This window comes from the organism of the source record quoted next, unplaced genomic scaffold (assembly GCF_019419815.1).
Source record: "Pyrus x bretschneideri cultivar Hongxiangsu unplaced genomic scaffold, Pyrus_bretschneideri_v1 Contig47, whole genome shotgun sequence".
Taxonomy (NCBI): Eukaryota; Viridiplantae; Streptophyta; class Magnoliopsida; order Rosales; family Rosaceae; genus Pyrus; species Pyrus x bretschneideri.
This window is the reverse complement of record NW_025999784.1, coordinates 2,019,716-2,040,763: the sequence shown is the minus strand read 5'-3', so window position 1 is coordinate 2,040,763 and position 21,048 is coordinate 2,019,716. Positions and strand designations below refer to the sequence as shown.

The window sequence follows — 21,048 nt, the reverse complement described above, 5'->3', positions numbered from 1 at the left end:
TTTTACTGTTTAATTTTTTGTCTTTTTCTTACTTGCTGTTGAACAGTAAAAATATAAAAAATAAAAAAATAGAATCCATACAAATTGAATCAAACTACAAGGCAAAGCAAAAATGTAATTCAAACCAAAAAGATGCGGATGAGCTTTACTTACAAATCAACATCCATAGATAAATAAATGAATAAATAAAGTATGCATTTCTTCCTAAAAAGGGGGAAGAAACGTGCAAAAAACAGGTTCTCCCTAATTTCTGCAACAAAAAGAAACGTGGAGTCAGTAAGGGGGATCAAGAGAAAGTGGCAGAAGGTCATGGCCTCCATCTCCCCCCACGTAACAAACTCTAGAGCCTTCCTAGGATGCCTATAAATAGGCATCAGCTGCAGTAAAAGAGGGAGAGAGAAAGAAGAGGGGATTATCTGCAGAAAGATTGATAAACTTTGAGAGAAAATACCAAAAGCAACGAAGTGCTGGCAGAAAAGTGAACAAGAAGTTCAACCATTAGTGCTTTCGAATCAAGATCCAAAAGAAGAACATTCATCATCAAGTATGAAACAAAGTCCTGTTAAAATATTTTTCTCTTGTTGGATGTTCTGTTGCAGACAAAAATGAGGAAATATATATATATATATATATAAGAGAGACAGATAATGACAAAAGGAGAGCAACACAAAAAAAAAATGGCAGCCAAGACCACCAGGCAATTGTCTCTTTGCTCGGCATTCCCCTTCACCAAACAGATGAAGGTGGAGACTTTGAACAACCCGACTCCCTGCCGACAGCAGCAGAAATAAAAGCAAAAATCCCATGAATTTCTTCGGGGTGGTCTAAACCACCCCGTGAAGTTCCAATCAAATTCAGGAGATCCGTATTCGCCATCCACGCCAAGAAAGAAGGGAACCATCAGTGTCACGGCAAGCAATGGATTCAATAAAGAAAGAGCAAGTTTTGTTCAACCCCAAATATTGACAGTAACCTGTCCTTCACCAACGGTGCAGAAGCTTGTTTGCAAAAATAGAACAACATAATCCAAGAGGATGGCATGTTGCTGGTGTTCTATACCTGAAAGGTCACGCAAGAAGAGGAGGAAGAAGAGAAGTTTTTTTTTTTTTTAGATAACATGAAAGCCATTCACATGGCCATCATGTTGGATAAAAGAGACACAGGAACAAAGGAAAAGTGCATATGTTGACAAATGAACAAAGGAAAAGAAGCCAAAATTTTTGATAAGGACAAAAAGTCCTCAATGCAAATTTGATAAAGACAAAGAAGGAGGGAGACGTCGTTCATGTGGCTATCATTTTGATCAAACATTGTGTCAAAATTGTGACCAAAGGTACTGAAACAAAACTGACAGAGGCTACAAGACAAAAGGAAAGAAAGAAAATTTGCCAATCTCTAAATATCCAAAAGATATTTACTTCTCTGCCACGTGAAGTTGGATTTAAAAGAGTTCAAGGTGTCCCTAGTTCACGGAGAAGGAAATGTTGGAATTTAATATAGCCGCAAACATAGATTACGAACATGCATGTAATACTGTGATTTGAGTTCTGACCTTGTGAAACCATTGATCGCAGGGAAAGAAAAGGAAATCTTCTACTCAAGGAGGACCTGATGTTCTTTCTAGAATAGGGCTAGATTTTCTGATATACGAACTTGTTCCTCTTGAGCAGGGACTTATCCTTTTATAGACGTGTAACCACAACCGTTTCCACCTATCACAGAAACTGCTTGGCAAAACTGCACGCCCATTTACATTCCAACGTGGGATATCCACTCACCAACATGTTTAACCCTTAATGTCCTACTTTAAAGGAAAGTAGTTTATTCACCTATTAACTCTAACTGTTCTCAATTTCCACTAAACTCAAAAACCCGAATGAAATAAGTTTAGAGTCCAATAAGGTTCCAACATTCTCCCACTTGGACCTAAACTTATCGTCTTTGTTTTGAGCAATGTTTCTACTGACAACAGTTCCTTAGTGATCACATGAGTTAATAAATAAATAAACACATCCTCACACATCCACCATGAATGACTCAAGTCATAGAACTTTAGACAAGTTTGCGCAAAATGGTGCAGCCACTCTGAAATCACTATAACATTCAATTATTCACATATGATGCTTAAACATGTTAGCTATAAGAGAGCTTTACTGTACGCTCCCACTATTTTTCCCATTACCTTAACGTTGCCTTAGTTAGCAATAATCCAACTTCAACTTTCTACATGCTGAAAAGTAGAATCTAATCGCCACCTGAAAACCTTTTAAAACAATCGAGCTTCATTACAGAAATATCACATATATGATTATAGCTTTTCAGCCAAGTCTCATTAATGATTACTAGCTCAAATCAAAAGCAGTACATGAAATGAATTTAGAATTCATCTATTGCAATAAACAACTACAAAGCAAATAAGACAAGACTAAGTTTTACTCCCACATAGTCACATAATCAAAAGACTCCAGTACCCCCATTTTTGCAACGTGCTGCTTGAACACTGCAACTGGTAATGGTTTTGTGAGGGGATTTGCTATCATCGAACCCGTGTCAATATGCTCAATTACCACCAAACCACTTTTGACATCCTCTCTAACAGATCGATATTTGATGTCCATCAGTCTATTTGCAGATGACTGCTTGTTGTTTTTAGAGATGAATAAAACAGCTTTGTTATCGCAATGTATAACAATTGGTCTTGAAATACTTTCCATGATTCCCATTAGACTAACCAAATCCTTGATCCACAATGCTTTCTGTTTGGTTTCAAAAATAACAATGTATTCAGCTTGCATGGTCGATGTCGCAAGTGTCTTCTGTTTTGCACTTCTCCACGAGATTGCTCCTCCAGCCATGAAGAACAAATAATCACTTGTGGACCTTCTATCATCTATGCAGCCTGCAAAATCTGAATCAAATTACCCTACCACCTCTAGTTTTTCACTCTTTCCATACACAAGCATGTGTGATTTTGTTCTTTGCAAATATCTCATTACCTTCTTAGCTGCCACCCAATGTTGTTCTCCAGGATTTGATTGATACCTTCCAAGTACACTAATTGAGTAAGCTAAGTCAGGTCTAGTACAAACTTGAGCATACATCAAGCTCCCCACCAATGAAGCATAGGGTTTGTTCAACATGATTTTCCTTTCCAATTCATTCCTAGGACATTGCTCCTTATTCAATTTATCACCTTTGTCATTGGGACTTCTCCTCCTGAACATCCTTCCATGTTGAAACGTTTTAATATTTTCTCAATGTATGACCTTTGCGAAATCCCCAACAAGTTTCTTGACCTGTCTCTTTTAATCTCTATGCCGAGAACAAAAGAGGCCTCCCCCAAGTCTTTCATATAAAAGGTGTTTGACAACAACGACTTGGTTTCAAGCAATAGGTTCAAATCATTGCTTGCAAGAAGTATATCGTCAACATAAAGTATAAGGAAGATAAACTTGGAACCAATGCTTTTAAAATAAATGCAATCATCAACCTTATTCTCAATGAAGCCAATATGAGTTACCTTTTCATCAAATTTCATAAACCACTGCCTCGATGCTTGCTTTAGACCATATATAGACTTGCTCAATCTGCAAACTAGGTGTTTTTGGCCCTCTTCAATGAAACCAGGAGGTTGGTTCATATAGATTTCCTCTTCCAAGTCACCATTTAGAAACGCCGTTTTGACGTCCATTTGGTGAAGTTCCAAGTCAAAATGTGCCACAAGTGTTAAGATTATCCGCAGGGAATCCTTGGATGACACAGGAGAAAATGTTTCGTTATAGTCTACCCCTTCCCTTTAAGTGAAGCCTTTAGCCACCAATCTCGCTTTGAACCTTTCAACCTTCCCTTTCGAATCTCTCTTAGTTTTGTACACCCATTTGCATCCAATGGGTGTCATAGTTTTTGTCTTCTCTACGAGAGTCCACACCTGATTAGAATGCATGGACCCTATCTCCTCTTCCATTGCTCGCTGCCATGATAAAAAGTTTTCACTTTTAATTGCATGTATGTAAGTTACTAGATCAGTCATTATACCTTCATCATGCTCAACTTCACAAAAAGTAAGTGATATAATCTTCTGGAATCGCCGATCTGCGAATTCTTTGTGAGGCTCTTCTTGGTGCTTCCAAGGTAATTTGCAACTCATCAGCATCATGTTCAACTATTGCTCCATCTTGTTGTGGTTCATTTATTTGATGACCTTCTGCAGCATTATTTTCATGTGATGGTTGCGAGAAACTAGTTTGAAAAACTATAGTTACTCCAAGGCTTTGACTCCCTTCATCATTATTGCTCAACACATTAGTGGGATTCCCAAGATCCTGAAAAACAAAATTGCTAGCATTTTCATCAACATTCATTTCTTCCTTGATGAACTTTGCATTGTTAGTCTCGAAAACCCTAGTCTGCAAGTGTGAAGCATAAAATTTGTATCCTTTAGACTTCTCTGGAAAACCAATAAAGTGACAACTCACTGTCCTTGAATCAAGTTTCTTTTCTTGCGGATTATACATTCTTGCTTCTGCCCTACAACCCCATACATGTAGGTGATTGATGCTAGGTTTCCTCGAAGTCCAAAGTTCAAAAGGTGTCTTACTCACTGATTTGCTAGGAACACTATTTATTATATAGTTTGCCATCTTTAATGCTTCTCCCCAAAGAAACTAAGGTAGAACTGACCTGCTCATCATGCTTCTTGTCATCTCTATCAATGTCCTATTCCTCCTCTCCGCCACACCGTTTTGATCAGGCGTCCCAGGTGTGGTGTACTGAGCTTGGATGCCACACTCTTCTAGATACATAGCCAACGGTCCCTTTTGTTGCCCAGCCTCAATGAACCTGCCAAAGTATTCTCCTCCCCTATCTGATCTCAAAACCTTAATTGTAGTGTTTAATAGGTTCTCTACTTCTATTTTAAAAATTTTAAAACAATTTGGGAGTTGTGATTTTTCTAAAATTAGATAGACACTTCCATACCTTGAAAAATCATCAATAAAAGTCACAAAATAAATATTTCCACAGATTGTTTTAATTGGAAAAGGTCCACAAACATCCGAATGAATTATTTCTAACAGTTTTTGACTTCTTGTTACGTCCTTTTTCTTGGTTTTAGTTAACTTGCCCTTGTAACAATCCACACACTCATGCAAGTCATTAAAATCCAAGGCTGGCAAAATATTTTCATGCACCAAACGCTGCAGTCTTTGCTTTGAAATATGACCTAACCTTCTATGCCAAAGCATGGAAGAAAGATCATTTGATAAAGGCCTTTTCATTCGAACAGAAGAGTCTAAAGTTTAACAACTCAAATCATTCATGACAACACAATCTAATTTCCATAAATCATTGTCTAAAAGACAAATGCCCAGCAATTGACTCAAATTGTTTTTCATAAAGATCCTTATGCTTTCATCATCACCAACGAAAGCAAAACCATCTTTTACAAGTCTTGAAGCAGAGATTAAAGACCTAGTTAAAGTAGGAACATAAAGTAATCTGAAAGTTCTAAAATAAAGCTTGACGACAACTTGAGCTTGAGGTTGCCTATTGCTTCCACAGCCACTGTATTCCCATTGCCCACATGCACTTCAAAGACTTCATTACTTGTTGACATTTTTCTTGAAAATCCCTGCAAGGAATTGGTAATATGCACCGAACAACCAGTGTCAAACCACCAAGTATTTAGAGGGGCTTCAACAAGTAAAGTTTGAAAACAAACAAAAACATTGAAAACCTTTGTACCTTTTCCTTTCTTCACTGCCCATTTTTTACGTTTCTCGCAGTCCCTTTTCAAGTGTCCATATTGTTTGCAAAAATAGCATATCACATTCTCCAAATTTGGCCTAAGGTTTTGAGGTCCTCTAGAGGAAGAAGCAACATTGGCAGTAGTAGTGGAGGTATTAAAAGGCTTAGTCTGCTTACCAGCATTCACCATAGGATTCCCACTTGCATTGTAGTCAACAAGGTTCACCACCACACTCTTTGCACGATTCAACCTACTCTCCTCTGTGCACAGATAGAAATCATCTCATCGAGACTCCATTCTCCTTTTGAGTATTGTACGACACCTTAAGCTGTTCAAATGACTCAGGAAGGGATGAGAGAGCTATGTGAACAACAAAGGAATCATCAATTGGCACCTCCAGATCCTTGAGCTTGGCGGCACCTCCACCATTTTTAGTATATGCTCCCAGACACTCGTTTTGCCATCAAACTTCTGAGAAGTCAGTGTGGTCATCAGGTTCGCCATCTCTCTTTTCTTGGACATCTTGAATTTTTCTCCAACAGCCTCAAGGAAAGCCTTAGCTTTGTCACATGACGGTATGCCACCTCTCACAGCCTCACTGATGGACCTTTTCATGACCATGAAAGCCATTCGGTTTAACTTCTCCCATTTCTCAGACTTCAATCTTTGCTCTACAGTGCTGTTCGTTGTCACAGCAGGTGGTTCATCCTCCCTCAGTGCAAGGTCATAGTCCATCAAGCCAAGCACGATCTCTACATCATGTCTCCACTTTTTGTAATTCCCTCCATTAAGTGGTTCAATGGAGGAAAAACTCAGTGCATTCGCATTCACTGTCAAACCAAATAAAAGTTAAACAACATTGTAACCAATGTTACAACAATCACAGTATATGCAACACCTTTGGGCAAGTTACATTACTGCAGGTCTTTTTTTTTTTTTTTTTATTTTATTTTATTTTATTTTATTTTATTTTATACACATAAAACCATATGCATCCTGATTATATAGCCCTTTTAACAAATACTTAAGTTACAACACATATTTCAAATCTTTGGATAAGAAAATAGTTGGCTCAAACATTCATTAAAAACCTATGTACTGATTCATAAATCCAACCAGTTAACCCTCTTCTCTTTGGAGTAGTACGTTATCATGTCATGACTTATAAAACACAACCATGCCACCTTCCTTATAAACAAAATTTCTTAAAAAACTTCACTTTGGTAAAGCTTTACAAACAGTTGTTGCAAATGGTTTTATGAGCATGTATCCTTCAATGATGTTAAGGTTGGAACTTAAATCATCTTAGCGCAAAATCCATTCCTATACTTGTGATACTCAAGAAACCAAATCATTAGTAAAACACGAAAAGATGAATAAATCAATTAATCAAACTTCCTTATACACATCAAAGAATCTATGAAGAGCTATTATACGCTCTGATACCAAATGTTGGAATTTAATATAGCCGCAAACATAGATTACGAACATGCATGTAATACTGTGATTTGAGTTCTGACCTTGTGAAGCCATTGATTGCAGGGAAAGAAAAGGAAATCTTCTACTCAAGGAGGACCTGATGTTCTTTCTAGAATAGGGCTAGATTTTTTTATATACGAACTTGTTCCTCTTGAGCAGGGACTTATCCTTTTATAGACGTGTAACCACAACCGTTTCAACCTATCACAGAAACTGCTTGGCAAAACTGCACGCCCATTTACATTCCAACGTGGGATATCCACTCACCAACATGTTTAACCCTTAATGTCCTACTTTAAAGGAAAGTAGTTTATTCACCTATTAACTCTAACTGTTCTCAATTTCCACTAAACTCAAAAACCCGAATGAGATAAGTTTAGAGTCCAATAAGGTTCCAACAGGAAAAACTTGCTATCAAAATTCCCAAAGTAATTGGGAAGCTCACTCACATGGTAACCTTTACATTAAACACCCAAAGACTCATTCAAGTATGGCAGACATGAAGAGTACGTGCGTTGCTACAAATTTCAGGGGGTAATTCTCACCTTTGGAGCCATGAATCAACACTTGTTTTCAAAGTACTGCAAATAGTTTGTTCAACAAATCGAAGAGATATTGTTGCCAAGAACTCCTGCACGAAAGAATTGATGAGTTCATCGCAGTTAGAGTTTCATTCCACTCCAAATACATAAGCAAACCCGGAACGTAAAGAAAACGAAAACGGGTAACCTGCTTGAATTTTCCCCCTCTTCATTTTGAGCCTTGGACCCACAAAGGAAGCACATGAGCAAAAGAACGATGCAGCAGAAAAGATGAAAGTTTTTGTGACCTGTGCAAAAAGGGGATTTGCGATTTGAGGGGGAAATGGTGGTAAATTGAAGTAATTTGAACAAAGTATGAGCTCCAACAAACCTTACCCATTCTCACTCTGAAATCAACGGATACCCAATCGAAATATAAGTTTGAAATATAACGAAATCCACGGGAGCCCACCAGTTTTAGAGCCGAGAGAAGGGGGGGTCTCTGAAGCTATCTCTCGCGGGCGGGCCCCGCGGGGGGATGGTGGGGTTGTGAATGCTAATGTAATCTGCATCTCACGTGGGAATTGGCTCACACCATCTAAATTATGGGCTTTATTTAGAATTTAAGTATGGAAACAAACTGACAAAGGTCCCAGAAAAGCAAGTAAAAAATGGGCAACCCATATGACTAGTCACTTTTCTTACTTGCTGCAGAAAAACTCTCCAAACCAAATGGGAAAGCTCACGTGTAGATCAATGAAGCTATGGGATTTTATATGGTCACAAGGGACAAAATTTCTTTATGGCAATCTAAATTGTTCATTTCGAATTGGATCCCATTATTCTCAAACCATTAAGGAGTCCGACACGGCAATATATACAATATCAATTTGGGCCTTATAAAATATAACTTGCCAAAATAAATGGGCAGGAGCCCAATAGCGTGATGGAGGCACATCAAGTCCAAGCAAAAAAAAGGAAAATATGAAGACGTTGCCAACATTAAACTTGTGGATATAAATTATTCCAAGTACCGTAGACGCGAACCATTTCAAGGCACCAAAGCTCCAATAGCCCAAAGTTCTCGCCTGCATGAGCTAAAACTGCACAAGGCACTAAAGCTCCAATGGTTTAAAGTCCTCCCCCGCATGAGCTAAAACTACATAAGGCATCAAATGCTCCAATGGCTTAAAGTCCTCGCCCACAAGAGCTAAAACTGCACAAGGCATTAAAAGCTCCAATGGCTTAAAATCCTAGCCCACAAGAGCTAAAATTGCACATGGCATTAAATGCTCTAATGGCTTAAAGTCCTCGCCCGCATGAGCTAAAACTGCATAAGGCATCAAATGCTCCAAACAAGTACCAAATACCAAGAAACTACGAGTGACTTGATCCCTCAACGAGGGTACGTAAGCAATCTAGGGCTCTGCCTAAATGCAGTCACAAAATCAAATAAACATCAAAATCCCCAAGTTACAACTTATTCATATTAGAATCAAAGGGTATTCCTTTCCCAAAAAATGGTTGTAATTAATAGGCGCGTAGCCTAGAATGGGTCGAACTCAAATTAATAAAACCCTTTTCAGAAAAAATGAACGAGGGTGAAATTGTGTCAAGTGAATTATTTGTTTACATATTATATACAATTTTTGCTCAACACTTGCAGAGTGAAATGACGAAAATAGGCATGGTATATGTGTTGATTTTCTCCGTTTATGCACTGTCGTTGCCTCTTCTCTCACCCATCGCTTCGTCCCGCTTTATCTCTTCAGTTGCTCTTGATCACCGCAAAAACCTCAAACCAACAAATCCATTTCCAGAATTACTCTCACAATCAACGATTCTCTCACACTCACTGCTTCATTGTCAACAAATGCCCACCGCCGCCTTACTATAAACCCTTCTTCGCTGTCCATCGGAAAACCCAAGAAGAAATTTTGATCATTGACCGACACCTGGACTGCAACATCGTCTTGGTTCTGCAAAGTCCACCTCCAAATCCTTTCTGACCCTTTTTCCCAAAAGCTCTCTCACCGATTTGTGATTAGGTAAGATATTGGGGTTTTAGGGGGGTGTATTCAATTGGGAATTTGAGAGATTTTAATGGATTTTTATGGAGTCTAATTGATTTGTAGAGATTCCATCTAAAATTTTGATTCAATTCCCTCAAAATCTCATGGGAAGAGGTGAGATTTGTAGACGCTTAAAATACACTACAAAATCTCTCCAATTCCCTCTAATTCCTCAACTTTTTCAAATTCTTTAAAATCAAATTCTAATTGAATACACCTGGAATGTTATAAAACTCTTTAAAATTCTAATTGAATACACCCAGATTTTTAAGGATTTTAATAAACTATCTTAGAATCCTGATTGAATACACATTGAATTTTAGAGAATCACTTAAAATCCCGATTAAATACCCCTAGGTTCATTAAAAGAATTAAAATCCCTCAAAATCCTAATTGAATAAACCCCCCTTAATTTGGCATTTCATTCAAGTATTCTTTGCTTCAAATTAGAAAACAAACTCAAGCCCTCTAACACTTAAAAAATTTAAAAAAAAAACTTCCGGTATTGTTTACTTTAACGAAAAATCACATTTTTACACTAAAAAGTCAATCGTGATACTATTCATTTTACTCTTTATTTTGTCTTTATCGTTAAAACTTAAAATTTTGAAACCCTCATTCAAGTGTTCTTTGCTTCAAATTAGAAAACAAACTCAAGCCCTCAAACCCTTTAAAAAAAAAAAAGAGAACATTAACACTGTAACGAAAAATCACATTTTTACACTAAAACGTCAATCCTAGTACTATTTATTTTACTCTTTATTTTGTCTTGATCGTTAAAATTCAAAGTTTTCAAGCAAACTAAAAGTTTTTCGTTAAAATTCCCTAAGGAAAAAAAAAAAAGCTTCATTCGTATGCATTATATATGCACCTTCACTTCACTTGGTTTTCTTATACGTCTTGTTGTTGCGAGATAAATTTAACACACATCCATACTAACACCTCCCGTTTTCAAAATTTGTAGAAACCAGCTGTGAACCGTTGCAGGAAAAATTCAGAAAAGAAAACACCTCTACATACTGAAGATTATGTCTAACTTTAGCATACTTGAAGCCAATACGCTATGTCATCAGCTACCTCTAATTTGGTAAACCGTTAATTCTATCTTAAAATTAGAAATTATGAATCCTTATAATTGAAATGCCAATGATCTGAATTATTACAGTTCTGTAAGATTTATTGAATACTTTTTTCTAACTGTCTCTCGCTGCAGAATCACCGCCACCAACAGCTCTGGTCGCGCAGTTCGTCGTTGTCCAGTATTCCTCCGAAATTCCACTCTCTCTCTTTCCCCTCTCCGACTCAGTGCGTCTCTATTCTTCCATGTACACCCATATCTATATCCCAAACGACTGTTTATATATATATCTATTTGTTAGAGAAGGCTTTTGCCTTTTGGGTTCAATTTTATCTACGCTCTGCATTGGATTTGATGTCTTCTCAGTCCTACTTTTTTTATTCAATAATGGAGCTTGCATTATCGCATGAGAAATTGGCAAATGAAAGCTGCTTCACTTGCACAGTGTAAAACATTCATTGTTATTGGATGATGTCTTCTAATATAAGATGATTAGGTTTAGGTGATTATATTATTTTTGTACCGGTAACATCGATTGGTTCGTGTTATGAATTAACAATCTTACAATACTATGTTCATCCTCGAATTTACAACTAACAGGTTGCTGAGAAGAGCAAAGATGTGCAGTTAACAGATTTTGTTGAAACCGTGTTTTTATTGGCTGAGCGGGTCAGTCTAGATATCTTCCTTTATTTTTCCTCTGTTGGAAAGGTTCTACAGGGACACATGCGGCATGATTTTTGATGATCTGCTTTTACCTTTGTAGTTGGAAGACATCAAGAAAATATCTGAATATGTTGCTCAACTAAGGACACTTCGCAAAGGACACGGTAGGCACCCATAATTCAATTTCGTTGTCATCTTTATTCTACGTCAAATGTTCATCTTTTGAAAATATCATTACTTTATTTGATTTCATTTTCCGTTTCTTTAAAACTAGGTGCTGCTCAACAGGGATGTTGTTGCTACGTAATGATGAGTTTGTCAGTTGTTGAAAGTGGTGTTATGTTGTTCGGTGCACTGATTGTAGCTGTGTAGATGTTTTATATTAGTATTTCAGATGAGGAAAATACATGAGGGACAAATTTTAGTCAAATTAGTTGTTTGCATTAGGATTTGAGAAACTCAAGTAAATTGTATATAGCAGGGAAGAAATCTGCACTTTTGGCTATACATAGGCTCCCAATTTCTGGGCAAAGGAAAGCAGAAAGAGAGCACCAATGGTGGTGACGATGGAGAATCCCTTCTTTGTGGTGGAAATCGATGGACCATGTACAGCATTCAGCCCAGTTTATAAGAGGAGGGGTCAAAATGCAGAACGAATGACATGGAGATTTGTTTAATTTTATTAGGTTTTGTACTAAGGTAAAACTCACTCCCCATTTCGCATAGTTTTAAATGTTGATTAGTATATATGTGTAAATATGATTGTAAGTATGGTTGTATACATGTAGTAATAGAATTGTAAACATTGTTGTAATTACGTGGAACTAGAGTTGTAAACCTGCAGCATCGCACGGGCTTTTTTGCTCGTTCAAACTGAATTTGAAACTTGGAATCAATTTCATGTTAGAGTTGGCCCGTACGATAGAAACTAGGAAAACTTGTTTGCTCCTGCATTATGCATGCAGAAAATCATAGTAAAAGCTTTTTTAAAACTTGCAGGAAGCAGTTTACGGCTATATATCTCTCCCCTTCCTTCCGTCAAGAGACATCTTGTGGTGCTCTTTCGGTTAAAAAAAAAAAAAAAAAAAAACCTTATAGTATAATTAATCCACAACACCACCATTCATAAGCAACTGATGTATTTAGCATGGTTATGCATAGGTAAGTTAGCCCATTTTATTCGGTAATAACTAGGTGATAGTGCTTAATTAGTTAATACTTCCTCAAACACAAAATATCTCTTTCAAGTGGTCATGCCTTATTTTTGGTCGATTCAAACTTTTATACTTGGATTTGATAGTTTAGTGTTACTTTTGTTCGTAATAATAAAAATGTTTCAGATTCGAATTCTCCAGACGATTAACAACAAAAATAAAAAAAAACACACACACACACACACACAAGAAGGGTGATACATGATGATTCTAATATCACATTAATTGAAGCATCCAACCTCAATATATATAAAGATTTTGACCAAAAGAAGAAAACCTAAATATTAAGCTATTAGCAGTTGATAGAGATTCAAAATGGTACTATAAAATCAAGGGTCACAAACCCCACGAAAGAGGAAAATTAATTATATCTTAATGTAACTCTATATGTCTCACTTGCATAGAATTGAACGAGCAACTACAAGATGATCATATTCAAGTTAAGAACTGCCAGAAACAGTATTTAAAAAATAAAAAATAATAAATAAATAAATAATAATAATAATAATAATGCACTCCACAAGGAAGAGAAATGTTAAGGGAACTCTTTAAAAAATGAGACTCTTTATGGACTCTCTACCATCTCATTTTTTTGCACAATGTTTTATAACGTTAGCACAAGAATTGACGTTAAACTGTGAGGTGGCCAAGAATCCATATAGAGTCTCATTTTGAGAAAGTCTCTTAACATTTCTCCCACAGGGAACCGTCAGCAGTATTATTCCCCAAATCATCATCATTGTAAATTCCAATTAAAACCCTTTTGCATGCATGTTGGACAACCCTTCCTCATCCAAATACAAAACTTTTCTCAACTCTTCTTTTTCTACCTTCTCCAACTTCAAAGAAGAAGATGAAGAGGCTTTAACTTTAGCCTCCAGAAATACCTCAGATGCTTCTAAGGCAGCACATTGTACGTCCTTTCCAGTACAAGCATTCGACTCGAAGTGTGCGGCAAGGCACTTGCATCGTTGGGAAAGTTCAATGAAGCAGACTAACCCTTGAGAACCAAAGCTGCAAGTAGCAGCCATGTCAGGGCTAGTGAAAGCTACGCACTGAGCACCACAAGGAATCCCTCAACGGAAGAGGACTGGTATATTTGTATGTAAGGGTGTATCGAAAGCTTACTTGATACATTACTGATAGCAAAGTATGAAAATCTGAAAATCTAGATCTCTAATTACTTTGTAAATGAGATAGGAAACAAAAACTTCATTTCTAGAATGTATTGAATCATACATTGTATAATGAAAATAATGAACTAACAATAATGATGCAAAATAATTACTGAAAATAGAGTTCTGAAATTACTTTATAAATTTGAAAACTTACAAATGACTTGGGAATAGACGATTGAAATGAGAAGTTGATGTACGCAAACACCTCTCTAAATGAGTTGCGGAAATTAAAATTTTTTACAAATTTTCTCTAGATACAAGAGAAACTCTTGAGAAGTTTTGCAATTTAGAAAATAAAATTTGAATTAACTTGCTAACAAGTGTAGGAGCACGGAGTCTTTCTTTTATAGACTGGAATAAGGCATGAATGATTGCCTAATTAAGTGTGGGAGCACGAAGTGTCTGTGGGACCACTGGCTGGATGACTGTTTGTTTATGCGTAAATAGTGGTTTGTCTGAATGATTAATATTTTGACTATTGATATTGCACGATGAGTAAACAATACTATGGATAAATAATATCTTGTTGGTTTACTGTTGAGCTTGCATGCGGAATGATCATGGGCACAACGGCGTCACTGTAGATGAATAATATTTTGTCGGATTAGTGTTTGCATTTCTATCCTGGATGAATAGTGTTCTTAAAAAATTAATTTTAACTTCTGGTTAGTTTACTCGTACCGATCTTGACTATCTTTACAATCTGCCCATCTGAACTTGCTCTTCTTTTACTTGCTCAGTTTTAACTGTAGTGGTCTGCTTCTGGGAACACACACACACACACAAAAAGCCGTAAACTGCTTCTTTCAAGTTTCCAATAAGTTTTTATCTGCCTTCATCGCGTTTTCAACAAAGGTAAATTTAAGTTGATTTGTTTTGTGGAGATGGTCAGTAGATTTTATTGGAATGCTTTTCAATATCCCTAGTTTATTAGAAAAATATATAAAGGTACAAAATTAAGAAAGTTTTATTGCATTTTCGTCTTAAGTGTCCGTTGGTATTGGGACGGTGGTGCGTGGTAGCACTTTAAAACGGCACAAGGTCTCGGAAGATAGCTCGCGTATGCCGAATCAAGTGCAGCACTAAACGATGAGAAACAAAGAGAGGTGCAACAGGTTCAATGTCAAAATTGAACCGGCTTTTACATGTCTGGTCTAATTTGGATCAAGTTTTGATATTTACAAAGTAAGAATTTTATATGTAAGATAACGAAGAAAACTGGTCTGAACCGGCCGGTTTGGTCTGTTATTTTGGCTACCCATATCTTTAGTGACGGAAGAAAGAGCTTTGGGCCTTGAAATGCTAACAACAAACCTCACCAGGAATGACCATACTTCAGGAACCAGAAGTACTTACAAAAATTAGGTGTAAGATTGAAAATTCTGCAGCCCAACTCTGAGTCCAAACCAAAGGACTCTAAACTAGTGGTTACAAGCCTATGGGCATATAAGAAGAGACTTGTGAAAAGAGGATTTATAATAATGATACTCTACTCTAAATTCGTATGTTTTCAAGAAGAAATTCGAACTTGGATGCATAAACACATCTATTTTAATCATTTCAAGTATAAATGCGCATGCAAAGGAGGTTGCTATGTAGCTAGCATCTAGTTAATAATTAATTAAACAAGTGTAGCTGAGTTTTTCTACTTTTACTCCCTTGATGTTTTTTATAGAAAAGGTTTGGCTCTTTATATGTAAGGAGTCATTTCTTCTTGCATACCAATTATATTGACATGTGTTCCAAAACTTTTTATTTTGTGGTTTAGATGAAATATTTCGGTATATATATCAAATTGTCATTAACTACGAAGGAGCAATAACTTCTTATATGTATGAAGTCGAACAGTATCCGTTTAATAATACGATTGTTCAGTAGCTAATGATCTTGGTCAATAATATAGTAAAGTAGATAGTCCTATCACTACCAAATTGAGTACTAATTAGTCACATTGAACTAATAATGTAAGGTTTCAATAATGCCAGATGCTGCAAAGAGACAAAGAGAAGAAAAGCAAAGCTTATCAATTTGTGTTTAAATAACTCAAGTCCTTAACTTTATTCGTTTGTTAAGACATTCTTCAACTCAATTCCTTGGCATCCTTCCCAAAGAATACTGGGTTGGTAATGTGTAGGTTTCACTTTATTGGATCCTTGACACTTTCTGAGTTTCTGGTTGTCATACTTTGATGTACTAAAGTTTTATGCTTCTTTAACAAAAGGATAATGATTTCCATGCATTGTTTCCTTTTAGACATTAGTCTCATGGAGCTGAGGGTTTGCTATTCTCAATTTCATGTCTTTTTTGTGTCTCTTTTCTAGTATTTTAGCACGTGTCCTTCAATTTAACTCCACAACTAACACAATTAATTTTTCATAAAACTACTTAAAACACTATAAATAAAAGATTTACAGAAATTAACAGTGAAATAAAATTCCGGCAACCACACCACCCATCGCCACCGTTACTTTTCTGCCGGCTATGCTTCCTTTTCATTCTCTATCAGTCACTCCTCACCCTTTTCTCTCGTTAGATCTCACACTAGATCGTGATCTCTGCAAGAAGTATATATAATCACTTGCTACAGTTGGAATCCGAAATGACACAAGGACAAGGAGGAGAACTAAAACGATGCAAAGTGACAATTAGAAAAGAGACACAAGAGAGACATAGAATTGGGGAAAACAAACCCTCTGCCCTCTCGTTGTTTCTGCACAAAAAAAGTAATGATTTCCACGCATCTTTTCTTCTTCTACGCTACTCTCGTTGTTTATGCGCATTGATTCTCAACCGATTTGCTCATTTCAAAAGCCATAACAAATATGAGTGAGTGCAGGTCGAGAAAAGAAGAGCGAAAAGCACAAACAAAACAGATAAAATTTAGGACATAATAAAGATATTTAAAAAGGCCAAGAATTGTACATCTCATGTCTAAATACGCGCGGATACATACATACACCGGTCCCCCCCACCAACTACATACATGATCCATATACATTGATAATACCATGTCAGCCACCCAACCAGCCACCCAACCCCAAGTCCCTCTAATTACTTCCTCAGGCATGTTACTATTTCAAGCCTATTTCCTGCTTCACAGTGCATGTCAGACTATACTCCAAGTGATCATATTTTGATTTAGAAACAAAAAAATTTAAAAAGTCATGCCAAAACTCTTTGGAATGGTCCCCATTACATCGAACCTTTCCCGGTCGATTAATTTTCGAGTTAATCAAACTAGTTCCATTGCCATTTCCTGCACCAGTAGGCCAAAGATTGCAAGCTCAATCTCCATTGCAGTTTCTCCCATTTGATCTTGACTTTTCTTCCACCCGTCGAGCTCCTTCCGGAAATCTTGTTCCACCATCATGTCAATGGTGTTCGACTCCACCTCTTTCCAAGATTCAAATCTCTTGCAGACCCTTCTCACCACGTCTTCTCTGCTGTCAAAAGCATCATCCACTTCTCTCTGTTCCTCGACAATGAGATCCATGAACAATATCTGCATGTCTTCGGGGATACTTTTGTTACAAGGGAAGTTTAATTTGGAAAGTACTTCTCTGAGAAGCCCATCAAGAGTTTCTTCCCTGCTGCTATCCAATGTTTCTGACTCGTCATCGTCACATTCATCATCATCATCTTCTTCTTCTAGCATCCTTTTTTCGAGTTCAATTGGATCTAACCCCGCCAATTGCTCAAATCTACGAAGCTTCAGCAGAAGGTGGTGCTTTGTTCCTGTAAATTCAATGCAGGAAAGACCAAAATTAGTAACTTGTTCGAAAATTCAAAATTGCTACAAGGCTTGTCCATACACTAAAAAATGACCTGTTACTTTGATATCACATTTAGGAACCAACATTTGTTACTCAGATGGGAAAACAAAATAAAGCCACATACATAAACATATACATGCCTCCAAAATTTATTAATGTGCAGTTCTAATTTTGAAACTTTGAACTGATCCTCTCCTACTCTCGTGTCCTATATACGGATCTTTATTTAACTGTAATAACACTGAGGAAAAACAGAGAACAGGGGAAACAACTCTCGTGCCTTCAACAGGTTCCATAACAAAACAGGAAGAAGAAATGCAGAAAATAGGTGAATAATTGCCATATTTTGAAGCAGGGCAATCAATGAGCCTATAAATGAACAAAAAGGGTTTGATCAAAACCGAAAACCGCTAAAAACTTTCAAAACACAATCCCAAATTTGAAATGAACAACTAGGGTTGATGAACCAACACATGCACATTGACATCAGAAAACAAAACTGTGGGTCACATACGCAGTTATGATCACTGCAAAATTACGTATGTAACATCGACAACAAGCGTTTTGACCGACACTTCTGAACCGAAACACAGATAAGAACATGGAGAAGCAATCTGGCTATGGATCCCACAAAGATAAGCATGGTGTCATGATAAAAACAATCTTTGTATTGAACTTTCATGTCCTACGTAACAAACAGTAACAAGCTCATTGAAAGGGACCGCACAACCAGCAAACAAGGGTATAAAGATTAAAACAAAGTTTAGTACAGCATGGGAATTATTACATACTCTGCACATTGGCATAGCTGCACTCCAAGTCAAAACCGTCTTCATCGTCATGTCCCTCGTCATCTTCTTGGAACGGAGGGTCCAATACAGAAACCGGACTGCATTGTTCCTTCTCTTCCTCCTCCTCCACTTCTGCTTGGAATTTCTGCAACCCCTCCTCCTATTTACACATCAAAACCCTAATCAAAACACTAATCACATGTAATTAAGCAATAAAGTAATAATTTAGATTAAATCCCAGATCCATGATTCCATTGCTGATTGACTTTTCTTGTTAAATTTTAGAAGAATGTGACTGATCAACAACACAAAGTGTGTAATTTTTTACATATGTCAGGACTCCATGATGGGATCCAACACAAGACAACAAGGGTAAATTTGTCTTTTCAATCGAATATTATTACTGAACAGTGTCTTACAACAAAGAGATTAACGATGCAGCAAATACATACAAAAAGTATACACATGTTGATCACACAAATTGACACATATGGCCCTCCAATCTGCCTAAATTTCCCACCCCAAATCTATTAAATTGATCATGCTACCGACAATTCTGTAACCGTCCCAGTGAGTTAACTCGGACCGTCGTTAAGCAGACCGAGTTACCAACTCGGTGCTTAAATTATATAATCATGGTAATAAAAAATAAAAAAAAGTTGGCAAAGCTAAGGAAAAAGACAAACCTCTTGTTTGTGGCGACTAGGGGACGCCGCCGGCGACGTGAATTCCGGCGTGCAGTGGCCGGATGGCGAGGGGGTTGGTTGGAGGACGAAACGAAAAGGGCTTTCGCAAAAAGCATTAATCTTGTCGCAATTACAAGGGCAATCTGTATCGGCCGATTCCTCCTCGGACTGGCTGCAGCTGCTTGAAGTGGCTTCGTTGGTTTCGGACCACACCGCGCTGCTGGGCCTCCCAATGCTTATGAGGGAAGCACTTTTGTCCTCAACTTCCAAACAAGACTCAACCGTTTCCTCCAACTGATCGGAAGAAATCTTTCTTCGCCCCACTGACGAATCCCACTGGAGAATGTCCTTCACTGAGACCTGAACCCCATCGCCACCGTTGATTTCCCGCTTTCGGGTCCGATTCCGATTCGTTAACCTCTTAAAAAGCGACCCGAGTAGCCCGAACCCGTGGTTTTTGCTCTGGGTTTTCGGTTTTGAGTTCACCGACTGCTTCTGAATCCTCATCGCGGCTTCGACGAGGAGAGCGGCGGTTCTGTTCGGGATATGGAGGAAGATAGCGTTAGGACTTTTGCATGGGCTTTTGGCCGCCGGTGACGAGAAATCAAAGAGCGGGGATTTTCTGAGGTCCGGCGAGTCTTGGAGGGAGAAAAAGCAGGCGTTTTTGCAAAGATTGCCGGGAAAGTTTGAAACTTGGGAGATGGGTCTGCGTTTTTTGACCTGTAAGTGTTGTTGGCTTTTCGTGGAAGCACTTTTCAGCTGGCAGCGTTTATCGGCAATGTAGTTGTTGAGCAGGAACGGCTCCTGGACTTCTCTCAGCAGCTCGTGTAAGTGCTTCTGCGCCGCCATGTTCATCGAAAAAAGCTTGCAGCTTTCAAAAGGGATTTTTGTAGGAAAAAAGCCGATTAATGTAAATATTAATTTAGCGAAAACAGATTTTGGATGATAATTTTCAGCAGCATAAAAAAGTTGAAGAGGTTTCAACTTTCAAAAGTGGGAGGTTTTGAAGGGTGAGAAAATGGATGCTAATATAGGAGAGAGAGATAGAGGGAGAGAGAGAGGGAGGAAGGAATGAGGAGAGTTCATGATTCAAATCTGAACGGGGCAGGGGGTAGAAATCGAGGTTGAGAATCTGAGATGGTGATAATCGAATTATTATAAAATAAAAGGGAGAAAGAAATATACGTAAAATTAAAAATAAAAATAGAATGGTCACAGCAACTGGTATAAAGACTAGCAGTATTCTTTAGTGAAAAGTCACAAATTCTATTATACTTATGTGAAAGAGGCTTTTTTAAAAGTAAGATTTTATCTAGATTCTCTAATACTTATTTTAATTTTAAAGTAAAACTTAAATTTTAAATTTTAATTTATCTTAACATACTTGGGGTAAATACGAGTTTTAACTCAAAATTTATTTCTAGGGCCAAATTTAGCACAGAATTCCATTTGGATTAATGGGGTTGACCTATTATATATATATATATATATATTTTTTTTTTAGGTCAACATTTATAAATTCATTGAATTCAATGGCTAAAATCTAATATGATCAAATTCAACGATAAAAAAAAATGAAATGGTCCAAATTTAAATCCAATGATTAAAGTGATTAAAAAAATTGTTTAATGTGTTTTACGAGTTTCATTGTGGCAGTTTAGTCATTTTTCAATATTTATCGGAATCTAAATATTTTTAAGTTAAAATATTCATAAAATTAAATTAAAATAGTCTACGTAATTTTTTTTTTAAAGTACTTTGAGAAAAACATTATCCTAAATTCATTCTTTAATAATCTCAGGCTAAAAATTTAACCCATAAGGATTGAAGGTTTTTGTGTTAAA

The 21,048-nt window shown here is 37.1% G+C and overlaps 1 protein-coding gene and 1 long non-coding RNA gene across 3 annotated transcripts; both read right to left on the bottom strand.

Moving 5' to 3' along the window:
- Positions 1-5,372: 5,372 nt before the first annotated feature.
- LOC125469913 lies at positions 5,373-8,294 on the bottom strand. Of its 2 annotated transcripts, XR_007252201.1 has the most exons (5): positions 8,143-8,294; positions 7,955-8,054; positions 7,771-7,856; positions 5,743-6,576; positions 5,373-5,629 (listed from the first exon to the last, which is right to left on the bottom strand). It is a non-coding gene; the product is annotated as an uncharacterized LOC125469913 (long non-coding RNA). The 2 variants fall into 2 exon arrangements; XR_007252200.1 differs by having other exon boundaries at positions 7,955-8,259.
- An 8,892-nt stretch (positions 8,295-17,186) lies between these two features.
- On the bottom strand, positions 17,187-20,418 carry LOC103955229. The gene is made up of 3 exons (XM_048567952.1): positions 19,205-20,418; positions 18,519-18,678; positions 17,187-17,689 (listed from the first exon to the last, which is right to left on the bottom strand). Exons 1-3 carry the CDS (start codon positions 20,057-20,059, stop codon positions 17,187-17,189), a joined length of 1,518 nt encoding a protein of 505 aa, XP_048423909.1. The 5' UTR covers positions 20,060-20,418.
- Between the last annotated feature and the right edge of the window lie 630 nt (positions 20,419-21,048).